The sequence below is a fragment of the Scardinius erythrophthalmus genome (genome assembly GCF_964197995.2).
Source record: "Scardinius erythrophthalmus genome assembly, chromosome: 9".
In the NCBI taxonomy this organism is placed as follows: domain Eukaryota; kingdom Metazoa; phylum Chordata; class Actinopteri; order Cypriniformes; family Leuciscidae; genus Scardinius; species Scardinius erythrophthalmus.
Genome location: NC_138229.1, coordinates 12,525,881 through 12,544,974, shown reverse-complemented (window position 1 = coordinate 12,544,974; position 19,094 = coordinate 12,525,881). Strand labels below are relative to the sequence as shown.

At 38.5% G+C, this 19,094-nt stretch overlaps 1 protein-coding gene across 1 annotated transcript; it reads right to left on the bottom strand.

Annotated features, from left to right (window-relative positions):
- Positions 1 to 6,276: 6,276 nt before the first annotated feature.
- Positions 6,277 to 18,639, bottom strand: copb2 (COPI coat complex subunit beta 2). Its single transcript, XM_081375304.1, has 22 exons — positions 18,408 to 18,639; positions 17,556 to 17,693; positions 17,330 to 17,416; positions 17,073 to 17,199; positions 16,270 to 16,418; positions 16,037 to 16,183; positions 15,849 to 15,948; positions 15,117 to 15,259; positions 14,265 to 14,464; positions 14,023 to 14,133; positions 13,823 to 13,911; positions 13,518 to 13,624; positions 13,283 to 13,426; positions 12,918 to 13,048; positions 12,161 to 12,368; positions 11,372 to 11,482; positions 10,981 to 11,195; positions 10,754 to 10,846; positions 10,213 to 10,396; positions 9,536 to 9,610; positions 6,754 to 6,927; positions 6,277 to 6,669 (listed from the first exon to the last, which is right to left on the bottom strand). Exons 1-22 carry the CDS (start codon positions 18,408 to 18,410, stop codon positions 6,574 to 6,576), a joined length of 2,832 nt encoding a protein of 943 aa, XP_081231430.1. The 5' UTR covers positions 18,411 to 18,639; the 3' UTR covers positions 6,277 to 6,573.
- Positions 18,640 to 19,094: the final 455 nt, after the last annotated feature.

The window sequence follows — 19,094 nt, the reverse complement described above, 5'->3', positions numbered from 1 at the left end:
TGTTTTAAAAGGTCAGTTTGGTCAAAATTGAAATTGTGTGAACTTTGAGTGCCATGCAATGCTTGATGCTTAATTCCATAGAGCAATGCTAATGCAAGTCTTGAACCCTCTATTTCCCTCTTATTTTAGAGGTAGTTAATGTTTAGGCTTAGGACTTTGTTCGTTTCTTTTACAATGATGTTCTGTAAAATTGCTGTAGCCTTATTGTGAGGGTTATCACAAATGACATCCGTTCGGTGATATGGCTGGAGTTGTATGAGTGTTTAAGGATGATACCATGTGCGCATATTTTGAAACAAATGTACATAAAGAGCCATAAGAGGAGACACGGAGCCTACAAAGATGGGCAAGTTTTGTTCTGTATTTTCACCAGCTCACATCATTTTAGACCCAACAACACAAGATCTCATGGAATCCACTGAATATGCCATAGGACCAAGCATTTCTGTGGGGGCTGGCCACACAAGCTTATGCAACAACAATGAAACCACAACGTTCTGGAAACGTTCCAAGGTCAAACATGGCAGCACCATTCACTTGTTTCACACTATTGATGAATGTTATCCACTCAGTCTTTGAAAATGAGAGAATAAAGACAATTTGTTATGATACCCTAGCATGTGTCTGACGTTTGTCCCTGCAATTGTGATGATGTCGAAATGATTCTTGCAAGTAAACCAGCTGCTCCTCAAGGTGAGGAACTATATTTGTATTTGAAAGGGTTTGATGGCTTCACTCTAAAGGCAGATGGTTGGAAACGGGACATGAGGTAAGAAAGAAAAAGGATGACAAATGTTAGTTGCCTAGCGACTGTTGTCAGGGAGACAGAGTGTGACTCTCCCCTGACCAGACTAAGAATTTCTTACTATGTTTATTTGTTCGACTGGGAATGAAATTGCTGGAGTGGAATCTGAGTCTGCAAACATCCACATGAACAAATGGGAATACACATACAAACACTTGATTGGTTAAAAAAAATCAATGAAAGATAGACTCGAAATGAAAAGATCTAGTTGAGCCTGGGTGATGAACTCACAAGAGTGGCTTTTCTGAAAGCGTGAACACTATCATTATCATGGATATATATCATTCATTTTAGACTATATTCAGCTGTGCTGCTTTGAATTTTATATCAAGTGACCTCTTTAAAAGCACAAAAATGTACAATCAAGAGCTGGTATTATGCAGCACTGTGCTTTATAGAAACTATGCATTAAGGAAAAAGGCTAAACTCTTTTTTTTTTTTTTTTAACCAGATTCAAATAAATATATAAATCAAATATGTAATTTGGTAAACCGACCCAGAGTCTAATGTCTATATGATTCCTCTTCACGTTGCATGGCATTATTGTACCCTTTGGGTACAACAGCAGGTTAATGCAAAGACAGCAGCTTCAGATAAAGTGTTAATATATTTAAATCAAAGAGCTAGTCCTCGCCTCTAGCTGATATTGCGGAAACTGCCATTTGCATCAAAATCCAATTTAATTTTCAGACACATGGACTGTTGCTACATTTTTAACTGCCATTACTTATTTATCAGACTCATATGGAAAGGGAACGTGGCAAACCAAACACATGAGGTGCTGTTTTAAAAGTGCACTGTAATTTTTGTAAAAATCCCATCACATCAGTACATAATTTTATTTAATGACAGAACACAAACAAAACAAAAGCACAAAATAACATATTTCCTCCAATCTTTTACTTTAACATTGAAGTGCCTCTATTTTCCATTTCCATTTTCCATCTATTTTTTTGTAGAAGGTTTTGCAACTTTGGGTTTTCATGCACCTTCTTAAGTACCACAATTCACTCAATTCTGTCTCAAAGCACAGACTGCCATCTAGTGCCACTAGTACAAAGTGCCATTCAAATAAACTAAAGTGGGGTCAAAAAATGCATGGACAAAATATGATTCAATAGCAAAATAAATAAATGTTAATCAAATCAGTCCTGTGCATATTGCCAGGCTACATCAATTTAGTAGCAATAACATATAATGAAATTTAGTAGAACTCAAAATGAAAATATTACATCAGTCTAATTTGTCTCTGAATGTGTTCTCCGATGCTGTTTTAGTTGATCGCTCCTTGTAAATCCTTTCCCACACTCCGAGCACTGGTAAGGCCTCACTTCAGAGTGCATCTTCTCATGTCGTCTTAGAGTCTCTTTCCGTGCAAACTTCTTCCCACAACGGGAGCAAACATGCTCCACTTGTGCTGAATGTTGTAGTTGGTGAGTGACTAGCTTCCCGTCTGTGTTAAAGCTCTCCCCGCACTCAAAGCAAACATACGGCTTCTCGTCGGTGTGTGCGATCTGCCTGTGCTTTTGCAGATAGGACGTGGAACTGAAGCTCTTCTCGCATTCGTCGCAGTTGTACATTTTCTTGTTCCCCGAGTGACCCTGCATGTGCAGCTTCAGGCAACTTGCTGAGCTCAGGCATTTTCCACACTTTGAGCACTTGTGGACTTTGATCCCCGCATGAACGTCTTGATGCCTTTTGAAGGTGTCTTGGCGAGTGAAGGTTTTGCCACAGGTGGTGCAGTTTAACAGGGACTTGCTTGAATGGATTATAAGGTGGCTCCTGAGAGTAGAGGTGGACTTGAAGGCCAGACCGCACTGAGAACAGCTGTAACGTCTTTCGTCGGTGTGCACCACCTTATGGCTTTTGAGATTTGCACGCCTAGCGAAGCTCTGACCGCACTTCTTGCAGTGGAAAGGTCTTTCTCCAGTGTGTGTGACCTGGTGGGACCTCATACTGCTCCTGAAGCGAAAGCTCATGTCACACTTCGGGCACTTGAACGATTTCTCCTCAGAATGTATGGCCATGTGCCTAGAGCACTCTCCTGAAGAAGGGAACTTTTTCCCGCAGCGTTCACAACTGTAGGGTTTTTCTCCGGTGTGAAGACGCTCATGCAGTTTGAGGCTGTTGGGATGTTTGAAGGGCTTGCCGCAGTGTTTGCATTTGTAAGGGGTGTCGGAGAAATGGATCTTCATGTGCGATGTGAGGTGGCTCATCCTTTTGAAGCTGCTCTCGCAGTGTATGCAATGAAAAGGACGGTTGTCTTGGTGAATGGTCTGAAACTCTTCCCACATTCTGAACAGCTGAACGGCTTGTTCCCTGCATGGATATTTAGGTGTACATCCAGTTCAACTTTATTGATGAACTTCTTGTCACATTGCAGGCATGGAAAGGGCCTCTCTCCGGTATGGGTTGCCTTGTGGACTCTCATAGCTGCCGCAGTGTTGAAAAGCTTCCCACAATGATCGCACTGGTGGGGCAGGGTGCCTAAGTGCAAACGCAGGTGAGTATTTAGGGTACTTCTTCGAGAAAAGCTTTTCCCACATTGTGAACAAGAGAATGGCTTCTCCCCCGTGTGGCTCCTCAAGTGGGACTTCAATCCACTCTCCCTGACAAACTTTTTCTTGCAATAAGGGCAGTCCAACACCTTCTCGCCGGTGTGTAGCCGCATGTGCAAGGAAAGCTCATGTTTATCGACGTAACTCTTCCCGCAAGTGGAGCACCGGTGTGACTTCTTCAGGGAGTGCACCTTGTCATGGGCTTTGAGGTCTGATTTTCTTTTGAAGCTCTTGCCGCATTTTGGACAAAGGTTGGACCTTAATGATCCACAAGTAATTGTGGGTGGTGGGTTAGGATTCTCTGTAGAGCCATTGGGCTCCATTAAGACGGAACTGGGTGCAGGAGCTGTGTTATGTAGTATCATGTCTGTATGTATTTCCTCATCACTAAAAGTAAATTATGTATAAATTAAAGGCTTTTAGGGGAAGCAAAGGAAGTTGACCATGCAAGATATCAATGCTTATTTGAAAACATGTACCAACAAGAGATCTTTGCAATTTCATGAGAAGATGGGACACTCACCTGGTTTTATTGGACTGCTCCTTCTTTAAAAAAACAAAAACAAAACAAGAACATGTTTAGAAAAGTTGTTCTTAGCTAGGAAGACATATACTGATACATTTGACACCTTACCTTCACCGAGGCAATTTCCTCAGTTGTATGTCCATGTATAAGGTTTTCCTCTATGTTTGCTGATATGTCTTTTTCAGTCGGTTCATGTTTGAGTTTGCTGATATGTCTTTTTCAGTCGGTTCATGTTTGACCTCCATCAACATCTGGACCATGGTACTAATGTCTTCTTCTGTCTTGATGCTGGCCATTGTGCTCATTTTCTCGGATAGCTCCTTCTTCACTGACTGCTATCAGTGTTAGCATAGACATTTACATTTCTGCATTTGGCAAACTCTTTTATCCAAAGCAACTTACACTGTATTCAAAGTATGCATTCAGATCAATCAGATCAGTGTCAGAGGTGACTCATACAGTACTAAATATGCAAAACAGACATCTCTTACTTGAAAATAACGACTGGAACAGACATCCGACAGATTTATCAGCCCCAACTTCAAGGAAAAGCATAATTTGACTTCATTTATAATATGGCATCAACTAAATCAATTGCCAATTACCAATTCCACTGGTCATTTTCAAGGGGAGGCAGGGAAACTATGAGTTGTCTGTATTGCAGAATGACTGGAAGGCTTTGAGGTTGGAAGTGGAAAATTGTATTCCCATCTCTGACTTAGTCTGGAAAGAGCTTCAACTGACTTAGTATAGTTTCTACATATTTTTAATAAACGGTAGCAATCTACTAGGTAAAAAATACACTTCTACTACAACTATTCATTCCATAAAATGCAAACATACTAATACAATCTTTAATTAAACCAGATGAATTTTATACTATTCAAATAGTTTAGTTTTGTTGGATAGTCCCTAAAATCTATTTCTGGATTAGAGCAGATCCTTTAGCCGAAGTTATATTTCAAGATCAAAGTTAAAAATGCAGTTTCTTTTTAGTGAAAGTGCAGCTCACTTACCATTTCACTTTCAATATTCCCCACATGGAGTGGTTTGAAGTCGCTGTCTTGAGAGGATTCATCCTCTGAGGAAAAGCGAGAAATACTTAAATGATGTAGAAGAACAGAACAGTGTGTTTCCCTCAAACAAACAGGACACTCCAGGGACTTGTTGAGCTCCCAGTAGCTTTGTAGACAGCTTCTGCACAAACTGTGGCAACATCTTAGAACAATAGAGTCTTTTAAAGAAGTGCAAAGATAGCAGACAGAATCTGTGACAGTAATGGGCGAGGTGGCAGCCATATTGTCACAGTCCAATCAAAGATGAACAATTAAGTGATGGTAACAGATGGCCAATCATATATTTTAGAAACTAGTTGTTTGGTGTAAAATGTGACACAAACTACAGCTCTGTCAGCAAACTTTTGTGATCTCACAGGAACTCACAGCTGTTCCTCTTTTTCCTACTCAATGAGTTAAACTGTTAAGTAGTATTCAATCAGGAGCACAGGCTCCATCTAATGGACAGGATGCCATTTAATGAAAGATCTCAGAGAAAGACAGTGGAAGTCAATTATGACACTTTTTTAAATTTTTGAGCCGCTGGCTGACAAATGTTTCCTTTACTGCAGTGAGAACATTACTACTGATAATAATGATGCTTGCAGTGTCTTTCATCTGCAATCAAGCTTGAAATGCTTTGAAACTCCATTATATTGCACCAGAATAGCAGCAGCAGCATGTACATATTTTATTAATGTAGATTAGAAACCATTGATGTTTTTTTTTTTTTATCTAACTTCAAAGGTAAAACAGGAACATTGTTTCTGTATGGACAATCTTTTGTAATGCATGTTGCAGTACATTTTTCAAACATTTGATGGCACAAGTAAGTTCACACAGTATTTCTAGAAGTCATGTTAATTGAAGGAAAAAATCCCATTGTCCCAGATTAAAGATAAAGGTTACTTATTACACACTGGGATTTAATTTCAACTTAATTTTACATCCAAAATGACGAGTTGACACATATAGTCATTTAATAGGATTGCATTAGCAGGGCTTTTCTTTTAAGGGAGAACCCACTTTAAGATAATCATTCATTGAAATGTAAGTCATTATTCAATGAAAAAGCAAAATCCATACCTTGTTTCATGCCAGTCTGTTTTTCCTATTATTAATTTGTACGTGTATATAGATCATAGGATACAGGATGTTCAGTTTTGCTCCAACCCCAATTAAACACACCTGAATCAGCTAATCAAGGCCTTTCTAGGCATATTAGAAACTTCCAGGCAGCTTTTTTTTTTTTTAAAAGAAGCTGGTTACTAGGATTTTAAAGGATTCTATATTTAACAGGATATAAAACAGAAACAATGACAGGACAAATCATTGTAAGTATAGTAGATATCTTTATTATGAATAATGTGACCACAATTAATCATGGTCAAACACACAAGAATCAACCTTGATGTACAGGTAAAGTGTAAATTGAAGGTCCAGAGTCCAAAGTACAAAAAAATTCACCATCAATAATGCACATTCCCCCCCTCTTTCCATCGGTGGTACGCCCTAAAAGAAATTTATATTCAGCTCAGTCTATCCCAGACTTCAGCTCTGGAGGTCTAACAGGAAAAAATAAAAAAGGTTTGGTCGCTTAAATAAACTCAATGTTTTAGTGCTGCGGGTTTAGTCATCCAAGAAGTCGTCATCCAGATTGACGTCTGTGGTGTCAATGTCATCGAGCTCCATGTTATCCAAATCATCCTCCAGTTCATCAATAACCTTAAAATAAAAATCACAAAATGAGGTTACATCAAGTCTGATGTTCATATGGCTTTATTAACCATGTAATCTTTTACCAAATACCTTCTGTTCTGCTTCTGTCATTTTTGGAGGCTCTTCCTCAGTCTCCTCCTCAACCTTCTGAGGAGGCAGGGATTCTGCATGACTCATGGCAGCAACTACTGGAGCCGAGACGGCTGCTATCACTGAGGCCAAAACACCCACATCCTCTGGGGCCTCCTCTGTGTCTTTCACCTCCTGAACATACACAGGCAATTTGATTAGTTTATGCACAAAGATATATGTGAACACTTTCGATTACTCTTTTGCTCAGGTATTGTGGTAGGCTGTAGTGTGTTGCCATTAGGGGTGGAACAGATCATAGTTGATCCGTGATCTGTACAGACCAGGCCCCACGGCTCGGCACGCATGTGATTCTCAGATCTTTTGTCTTGTAAATTTAGTTTACACATTGAAGCGATTTTAAATCATTCCAGTTCAAGAAGAGGCAACTCAATTCAGTACTCGGACGCTGTTATTTATGCACACAGCCACACACACCTGAAGCGTGCACACACAGAGCTGCGTTTCAGATGCAAAAAAACAGAATTGATTCCTCTTTTCAAGCGCCTACACACAGAGCTGCGTTTCAGATGCAAAAAAACAGAATTGATTCCTCTTTTCAAGCGCCTAATGAGAGTATTAATCTGCGTTGACGAGTATATGAAACAATGTCAATAAGCCGGTAACATTTTTATGAATGCAATGTTGGGACAGTTGATGGGCCAGTGCTGCATCGTCACGAAAGTCTAAGCCTTGCCGATTTAAATATTCAAACACAAGACGACATGAAAGGGAATTCAATTTGGTACTCGCGTGCTGTGTGGGAATTTTTCTGTGCGCAAACATACAAAGCGTGCGCCCAGAAAGCAAGTCTCAGACAGAGCGTGAATACAGAATTGAGCTCTCTTTCACGTCTTCTGGCGCTTGAATGGACAAATTCACAGAGAATTATGTCAAAAATGCCCATCTCTGTGAGTATCATACGTACGTAAACAGTTGAGAATTAAAACGCATGTGTAGCAGTATATTGGATCCGTGCAGCTCTTAAAGTGACAGCAGCCCAATATAACTGCTGCCGTCTGTGTCATTAATGTTAATCAAACAACAAAAGACAAAAAGAAAAATCACCCACTGTTCTTGACTAAATAACTTTTATAACTTTAATAAGGATTAATCAATGTTTCATTTATACAGTGAAAACTATGCAGTGCTTTTACATTTGATTACTTTATTACATTTCTGTACCTAAAAACTATTACTAGACCTACCTTAAAAAACACTGTTTATTTCATTAGTATCTATATTCTATTGTATCTATTTGTGCTATTGCTTGTAATTTGATTATTTGTTCTTATTTTATTACCCGCTGTTTACTTGTCATTAATAATAATTTAAATGTATAATAGTAGGTAGACTAGTAGTTTTAGCTGTGGTATTGAAATTGGAATAGAGAATTGTGAATTTTCAGTTGGATCTAAAAAATATTGGCATCATTACTGCCTGTTTTTGCAAAAACATTTCATGGCCGGTAAAAAAATATTTATGGCTATTAATTAACTTATGCCATTGGCCACTGGCAGGTGTAGCAAAAAGTTAGTTTTAGGCCCTGGTTGCACCACTAGTTGCAATCAACAAAATGAGTGTTTGACACACACACACACACACACACACACACACACACACACACACACACACACACACACACACACACACACACACACACACACACACACACACACACACACACACACACACACACACACACACACACACACACACACACACACACACACACACACACACACACACACACACACACACACACACACACACACACACACACACACACACACACACACACACACACACACACACACACACACACACACACACACACACACACACACACACACACACACACACACACACACACACACACACACACACACACACACACACACACACACACACACACACACACACACACACACACACACACACACACACACACACACACACACACACACACACACACACACACACACACACACACACACACACACACACACACACACACACACACACACACACACACACACACACACACACACACACACACACACACACACACACACACACACACACACACACACACACACACACACACACACACACACACACACACACACACACACACACACACACACACACACACACACACACACACACACACACACACACACACACACACACACACACACACACACACACACACACACACACACACACACACACACACACACACACACACACACACACACACACACACACACACACACACACACACACACACACACACACACACACACACACACACACACACACACACACACACACACACACACACACACACACACACACACACACACACACACACACACACACACACACACACACACACACACACACACACACACACACACACACACACACACACACACACACACACACACACACACACACACACACACACACACACACACACACACACACACACACACACACACACACACACACACACACACACACACACACACACACACACACACACACACACACACACACACACACACACACACACACACACACACACACACACACACACACACACACACACACACACACACACACACACACACACACACACACACACACACACACACACACACACACACACACACACACACACACACACACACACACACACACACACACACACACACACACACACACACACACACACCTGTGTAGGAGTGGGGATAATTCCTTTTGGTTCATAACCACTGGCTTCCTCCAGCACATTCCTTTCTTCATTGGGCTAAAGACAGAGAAAAGAGTGAGGGAAAAAATGATAAAGGCAGCCTATTATTCAAATAAAATGGATTAAAAAAAAAAAAAGACAAAAAATAATGATAATAATTCAAATACAACACAGCAAAAAGTATGCGAACAATTAAAACAGAGCAGTAAGCAGTGATCATCAGGGTCCAAACAGACTGCAATGACAAGATACAGTTATTCCCTGTTACAAAAAACTTCTTGATCAAGCAAGCATGTTGGAGTAATGATGATTTTATATTATAGTATCCCCAAATGGGTGTAAATCTGAATATATTTACAAATTTAAACAAGTTTGATTTCAGAAGATCGACTTGTATCTCTAAAGAACTGCTTGGATCCTGTATAAGTAAACAGTGAAAGATTGTCTTGGAATAAAAGGCAGTGTTGATATTTGGTAATTAAAATTAAAACGATTAAAATTGTTTTTGGTAATTGAAATTAAGCTGAAAATATAAGCACTAGATGAACAACTTAAACTTAAAAACCTTCACCAAAAACCTTCACCTAAAGAATCTAAATCTACTAAAACTTAAAAATAAAATAATAATAATTAAAAATAATAATAACTTGCTCTCTTACCGTGATCAGTGGGTAGTCGGAGGCAGGTCTGGTTTTGCCGAGGCAGGACTCTCTCAGGTACTGCTCTGCCACAAAGGCCTCTTTCAGGCCTGGGAACAAGTTCTCATACTCTGTAGGGTCTGCCAGAGACTCTGCAGCTTTCTGATTCACTTTAGACAAGCTCTCTCTCCAAAGTTTCACCACCCTGTTATCAAATACACAGTTACAGGATTGTACAGAATGCATTTTACTCTCTGAAAAAAAAAGAAAATCAATGACTTAATTTACTTTATACCAATATGTGTAAAATTGTCTTTTCACAGTGAGAACATATAATGAGTCAAAAAGAGACTAATTTTGAAGGTCAGGTCAAGTGCATTCAATTGTGAGATACAGCATCTCAAACAGTGTGCTCTGACTGGAAACTGGACATAAAATTAGCATATTGTGCATACTATTTAAAAAAAAAAAAGTAATATGTTGTATGTCCTTCCAAAATACCACTTCACTTTATTAAAAAAAAATACTTTAATGCTGTGACAAAGTGAATGTGAATACAGACCTGGATACTTGGCTAGGCAGATATGTGCGGGCAAGAAAGGCTGCTTCTGGTAGACGATTGGTCTTGATCAGGAGCTCCAAACAGTTGTCCAGTCTGGCAAGACAAACAAACAATAAAAATCAATTAAAGCAACTATATTCAAAATAACAATCAGTGGGTAAAACATCTTTAGTCAACATATTTCGATTTGTATTTCAGCTGACAAAAGTCTGTTCACTTATACTTACTTTCCCTGCAGGAAGTAGGTCATGAAGGCAACATTATTTTTTCCGTCACGCTCTGCCCCCTCTGCAAGCTTGGCAACCATAGCGGCATTGCCAGATGCAGTGGCCAGCAGCAGGAGACCTCCATAGTCCTGGGCATGATGGAGGCACTCCTGTGCCAAACCAAACTGGCACTTACTGATGGCCAGCTCAGCCAACTGCTTCCACTTCTGCTCAGACTACAGAAGAAAAGCATTATCATTAGAAATCTTAATTATATTAGCTTACATGCAGAATCTTGAACATTACTTTTAGAGAAAAACTTTTTTCCACTACAATAAATGCAATAAAATTAGTAAGCAACTGAGCTTGGCCACCACTAAGGGAGCTGTATCACTGGTTTAAAACAACAAACCTCAGCTTCTACTGCTAGCTGGTAGGCGATTTTCAGCTCTCCTAACTGCAGCGCCAGCTCAAACCGGTGCTCTGGATCAGTGGACACGGCCAGAGCCTGCTGCTTGAAACCCTGAAGGCACACGGACAAAGATACTTTAGATATCACACAATCATAAAAAGATTATCATTTTGATTTGCTAAACTTTTGGTAGCCAATTAATCTATAACGCTGCATCTGAAATCACATACTGTCTGAATATGTACTACATTTAAATTTACTTCACGAGCATTAAAAAGTGTTTTTATGTATAGAAAAATGTTCAATATAGTATGAATGTGGGTTGTATAAATGAAATTCGGATGTACTACATCCGCCATTTTGTTGCTGTCACGTGACCTATCAGCGTCAGTTGCGTCACTTCACTGCCATTCACAAATCCTCTCCTGTGGCCTCATGGGATAGTATTGTCCATCAAATGCACACTTCATTATCTCGGCGGATGTAGTAACTCATCCGGGGACTTTTCGCCTACTGTTTTTTGAATACTATGCATTCTGACATGCTCTGTTGGCGTACTGGTTTTTGCATACTATAGGGACGTTTTGATTTCAGATGCAGCTTAAGGCTTTCTTGACCCACATTTGTTTACATTGATCTTCACAAGTACTTGAAAGTGTGACATAACTTGTACTTCATGCTTATTTTTATTACTTACGACTTACGAGTCTAAGCTGCTGTTATTTTTGCAGAGCTAGAACATCGTTATTTTCAAATCATGACTAACAGGTAAACATTTTGAAGTCTTACCTGTTTTTCCAGGAAGTGGGCAACCCTGGTTCTCTGTTCTTTAGGGATGGTGGGCAGCACTTTGTCTGCCATGCCAAAGTCTCTGCGCATGACAGCAGTCTGGTACTCCAGGACAGACACCAGAAGAGAGTAACTGACAATGTTCAGCTCCTTATCACCCAGGTAAAGACGGTCGTCTTTAGGAATGTATCCCAGAAGGTACATGGTTCTACGATAAATAAGACACTGTTAGACTGAATGAATGAATGAATGAATTATATAAGGCCTTCCTTCTATACGTATACTGTTTTACTAAGTTTGGGGTCAGTATTTTTCTTTTTTTCAAGAAATTAATATTTCTATTTAGCAAATTAAATTTGATCATTAAATTGATAAAAAGATGGAGTAAAGACATTTACAACATTACAAAAGATTCCTACTTCTGTTCTTTCTAATACTGTTCTCTTAATTTCTACACAAATAAATCTTGAAAATATATATCACAATTTGCACAAAAATACTAAGCAGCACAACTGTTTTCAGCACTGATGATAAAATGATTCTTGAGCACCAAATCAGCATATTACAATAATTTCTGAAGGATCAATTATCCACTGAAGACTGGAGTAATGATGCTGAAAATTCAGCTTTGCCATCACAGGAACAAATTACATTTTAAAATGTGTTAAATAGAAAGAGACTTCTTTCAAAAACATTTTTAAATCGTACCAACCACAAATTTAGAACGAGTGTGACTATATGAAGAATTTGACGGTACCTGTCCAGGTGAGCAATGGTGACAATCTCTCCTCCAACAAAGTAGTTGAGTCTGTTGACTGAGCTGGTGTAAATGAAACAGTCTCCCACCCACAGACCCGTCTTTACCACTTCCTGAATTTCTCCCAGGACCTGCACACACAAACAGAGGAGATCAGACCTTTTGTTTGAATTCTTTAAAATCAATATCAAAATTGACTTGATTTACAGTCTTAATAAAAATCCTGGTTGTATTGTTGATGATTCATTAGAGCATTTTATTCCAATTCTTTTTAATTACACATTTAATTAAAATGCGTTTCCTTTGAAACAACCCTTTTCAGGCAATTAAACATGACTGTGTTTTTAACACTGATGTGCACTGACCTCAAAAGCATCTTCGATTCCATCTTCAGTAACCCCCTCATTTGACTCTTGTGATGCGGCCACCTTCTCTGACAGATAACGTAGGATGAAGAAAGACTCCTCTGTGGCAATGCAAACCAGCTCACCAGAGTCTGACCAGAAAATCTGTAAGTACAGATGCAATTGGTCCAAGCACACTAAGAAATTGCCAAACCATACAGAACAAAAGACAGGAGGACTGTAGCAGTTGACTCACGTGTTTGGGCTGGATCTCAATGCGACGAATCAGCTCTGTGTTATCCCAGTCATAGAAAGCCAAGCCATTCACTGATCTGACGCCCAGCAAGAAACCACCATAGATGCCTGCAAGCACACAACCATTCATTTACATAAAACCATAAAAGACTACCATGCTTGTACAAAATGTAATCAAGGATTTGAGTGTGCCGTATACTGTGCATTTGTACATTTTCTGTATCTACTACTATATATTTGCATACAAAATTGTGAATACAGAGCTAGTCGAACTACTTGCCTATGATGCAATGCAAAACAGTTTACCTTCTGCTCCAAAGTCGGGCTTAAAAGATTTTTTCTCCTTAAAATTTTTGAAGATTTTCACCAGACTGCTGCTTTCCCGAATCGCGTACCTTGATTTAAAACAAAGTCATGTCAGTATTTACGTTTCTCACAGTAGATGAGTATATTAGGTAAGCAGCTGCTCTGAACATCTGTCTTCTATATGCTTGTAGAGCACTTACTCCGATGAATCATGGGCCCAGACAAACTCCTGTGCAGATCCAAAGCTCTTGTTCCTTAGAGCCACAGCAGTGTAGATGATGTACTCTCCATCTCCGCACACCACCACAAACCTAAACAACAAGATTAAAGGTGCTGAATCTTTGGATGTTGAGAATAGAATGATATTTACATTAATAAATTGCAGCAAGGATCAGGCTGCATGTACATTAGCGGCGTTAGAGGAAAGATGTGATAGACTTACCTGCCGTTAGGATTGTGCTGGAGAGTTTGAGGGTAGATCTCACAGCTGCCCATGTCCTTCACCGCCAGTGGCAGCCTCTCGCCATCCTTGATCTCAGCATCTCCCATGGCTTTGAGGTTAGCCTGCTGAATCTCAGAGTGCTTGGCCCAAATGATCTTTCCATTGGCATCCATTGACATGGCTGGCTCCTCACGACCAAGCTAAAACACAAATATAAACCGGATAAATTACAGAGAACTGTCCACATAAGATATTACATTATATAAAGCTCATCAGATTATAAGTTAACGTTCACTGAAGTAGATAGGAATGTCATGTACATTTATATAGCTATATCTATAGACACTACCATTTCAAAGTTAGAAAAAAGTCTCATATGCTCACAAAGGCTGCATTTATTTGAGAAAATACAGTAAAAACAGTAATATTGTGAAACATTATTACAATCTAAAATAACCATTTAAATTTTTATTTATTTTAAAATGTCATTTATTCCTGTGATAGCAAAGCTGAATTTTCAGCAGCAACTGTCACATGAAATCGTTCTAATATGAAGACTTGCTGCTCAAGAAACATTTATTATTATTATTATTATTATCAATCTTGAAAATAGTAGTGCTGCTATTTTTATGAAAACCGTGATACATTTTTCTGGGATTCTTTGATGAATTGAAAGAACAGCATTTATTTGAAATAGAAATCTTTTGTAACATTATCTATCTCTGCCATCCCCTGCTGACAGCTCTCTTGTTGCCGGGAGTGAACTTTCCAATTATCAGCCTGAGTTTTAGCCAGTATTTCACACCACTGACAGGCAACAGCGTGGTGTTACTTTTGAATTATTTTTTGTACCTTGATAATGATGCTGCCTTCGTCATAACCCAATGCCACATTGTTGGAGCCGCGCAAGCCAGACACACACCACACCCGCTCCATACCATAGTTCAGGGTGCTCTCTAGACGGTAAGTGCTGGAGTGCCAGATACGAACCGTGCCTTGACAAAAGACAGTTACAAGAAGCTTTAAAGGTGAAGTGTTCGTTTTTAATTTGAAAATACTTTATACTAGTGATGGGAGAGACAAAGCTTTTCAAATTTTGAATCAACTGGACCAATTGCTTCGCAAAATGATTGACTTAAAACACCACACGCTAGTGACCACTGCTAGTCAGAACAGTGTAAATGCAGTGAAAACTCAGCCCAAACATGCATAAACACCTTTTACAAAGCAATTTCAAATGTTTTATTGAAGGTGTAATCTATAATATGAAATTAACAAATCATCTAATACCATTAAATATAAAGTGTCTTTTACTGAAATCACGTGACTTTGGCAGTTTGATACAAGCTCCAAATCACTGGATCAAAACTAAATATTTGGTTTCAAAGCATCACAAAGCATGTTTCAAAAGTGCCAATCACTTTATACAGTGCCAGTTTAATGTGCAGGGACCACTGAAAGCTTTTAGCTTTTAAAATATTATACTCTTATAAAAAAATAATTTAAACAAATATTTGCATAAGGAATGAGGCAGTGCAGTTTTATAAAAGTGTTATCTATAACATTATCCTTAAGATGACTCACCATCCTCTGATCCAGTGATGATGATTGGCAGCTCTGGGTGGAAGTTTACACAGGACACATTCTGAGCGTGACCCTCGAGAGTCTGGACACATGTCTTATTCTAAAGAGAGAGAGGCACACAGAACATAAGTAAATAAATAGCCAGGAATGACTTGCTCCATTGATTATCATCAATATCATTATAGTACCTGATAGTCCCAAATCTTAACCAGTCTGTCATCAGCTCCAGATATGAGGTAGGGTTTATCTCCTCCACTGTAATAATCAATGCAGTTCACCCCCTTATCATGACCCTCCAGAGTGAAGTTAGGAGAGGAAGAACCCAGCTGCCAAACCTGAAACACAACAAAGAAGAAATGATGGGGGAAATGTCACAAATTAGATTCAAACTGGCTCTATCCGCATAAGTGTACTATCTTACCTTGATGGTTCTGTCCAGCGATGCACTCGCAAACTGGTTGTTGTCCTTGGGGTTGATGACAATCTGCATGACGTAGTGTGTGTGGCCCTCAAATACCTGACTGCAGGACCATTTCTTCTCCCAGTCCCACAGCTTTATCAACATGTCATCTAAATGCACACACACCCAATGAATGTAAAAAAAAAAAAAAAAGAGTTTTGTACATACACCACAGTTTAAAGGTTTGGGGTTGGTAAGATTTTTTAAAAACATTTTCCGAAAGAAATTTCTTATGCTCACCAAGTATGCATTTATTTGATCAAAAATAGTAATATAGTGAACTATTATGACAATTTAAAATAACTGTTTTCTATTTAATATATTTAAAAATGTAACTGATGGCATAGCTGAATTTCTAGCAGCCATTATTCCAGTCTACATTGTCACATGATCCTTCAGAAATCTTTCTAATAAACGGATTTGATGCTCAAGAAACATTTTCTTGTTATGAATGTTGAAATCTGTTTTGAGCTTAATATTTTTGAGGACACTGTGATACTGTACATTTTCTTCACGGATTCTTTTATGAATAGAAAGTTCAAAAGAAAAGCATTTATTGGAAATACAAATTATTTATAACAAATGTCTTTACTGTTACTTTAGATCAATTTAATGCAATCTTGATGAATAAAAGTGTTTATTTCTTTTAAAAATCTTACTGACACACCAAACTTTTAAACGGTAGTGTAATATGTTATGTAACATATGGTGTATTTTCATTCATGTATTATGAATACTTATATGCAAATGCAATCTGTCCATACCGCTGCTTGTGAGGATGTAGGGCTGGGTGGGATGCACAGCGATGCAGCGAATGTAATCTGAATGGGCCTCAAACATGTGTACTCGCTCTAATGTGTTGTAGTTAAAAACTCGAATTTGCATGTCATCCTAGAAAAAAAGGGGATTTATTAAATATTTTATTAAATAATAAATCAGTACCAAATCTATAATAAAAGGAATAGTATATTAATAGATATTATATAATAGTGTACACATTATTATTCATGTATATACTTACAGCACCAGTTATGACCCAATTTTTCCTGGCAACAAACTTGGCAGCTCTTACTGGCAGGTCACAGACTTCAAACGTCTTAACCAGAGTCTAATAAAGGTAAATATAAGAGATTATTAGACAAACATTAAACACACTTAGTGCTCTACTGTATCCCTAATATTTGTTGTAAAGATCAGATGGTAATATATTAAAAAAGCTGGAAAAACTGCACACGTTTCCTACTTACTTGTGTTTCATGGTTCCACACACAGACACTGCCGTTGTACAGACTGGCCAGCATCCATGGCTCGGATGGATGAAGGTCTACGCTTTTGACACGGTCAGATCGAGCCGTGAGTTTGCGCTTGATGTCCAGCCTCAGAGGCTAGAGGAGAAGAATCAGAATCACTATTACTTTAAAGTTGATATTAATCAGCACCAATCTCTTTTGTCAGCAGTCCCAATTATATAGTAGTAACACTAATAGTCTATTGAAAAAGCTCAAAACTTAATTGGGTTAAGAACAGAAAGCAGTGACATTTTTTTTATTCTACCTGTCTACCCACAACTTCACAAACATTTGCCATTTATCACCCAGTTAAAAGTCTGACATAGTAACAGCAACTAACCTTTACAGCACAGTTAAGAAGAATTACGTTACAACAAATCATGCCTCACTAAGATAATGTCAAGAGTGACCATGCAACTTAATAGAATACAGCATCACATATCTATAGTGCTTATTTATTACCGTGTAAATGACATATGTGAATGTTATAGTCACATTCATAGCATCAGCTGTTAGCCAGAACACAAGATATCACTTCATAAAACATTTAAGTGGACAATTAATTTATAAAATATATAATAATGTTAAATATATAATAATGTTAAGTTTTAAATGCAAATGGTATCTCGAAAAATATTGAAAATGAATAAATAATTTATAGACTGACTAAATGAGAGTTGTCTATGTGGCCATTCTAAGGGCCTTCGAGGCTAACAGCTCGAGCTAACGTTATTGAAAGCGTATTTTTCCTCAATATATGCGAAACAGCTACAATATTGCCCACAACGTAAACATTGATGTGACACTTACCATGTTTGCGTTTGCTGGTTTTTATCTCCTTCAGTTGCAATATTTTATATCATCCACCGAGAGTCTGATGTGTTTTCTCGGCTTCAGTTGTGTGCAAGGCAGGCAAATGTGACGTGGAACTTCCTCGAAGCCCGTGCGCTTGACGTCGGAAGCGTTGACGTGACACTCGGACGGCTTCGGTGTTTTTCGGGTAATTTCGGCCAGACTCGGCATTTGAGTGACACTGCATGACGATGTTAGCTTGCAATGAGTATGAGCTTAACCCTTTCCTCTAAAGACTACACCTTCATTGTAGGTATGATTAAAACACCGTGCTGAAATGTGCCGTCAACTGAAAATTGTCATTGAAGCGTGTTCCTAAATATGATATAATAAATAAATAATTTAAATATTAAAATGTAGGCTATATAGTCTCTCAGCAATAATAGCATTGTCTCAAAAGTAGCCTAATTATACAATTTCCACAGTATTACACACTAGCTCTAGTCTATATCACAATCTTCAACCATCTAATAATAATAATAATAATAATAATAAATAATAATAGGCCTAATAATAATAAAAATAAAGTTTTAATTAATAAATATTGTTTGACTGCTTAGACACCATCAGTGTCTCTACTTAATGGTTACAGAATCAATCTTTAATAGTCATACAATGTAAAACGATTTTTTTTAGCTCATTATG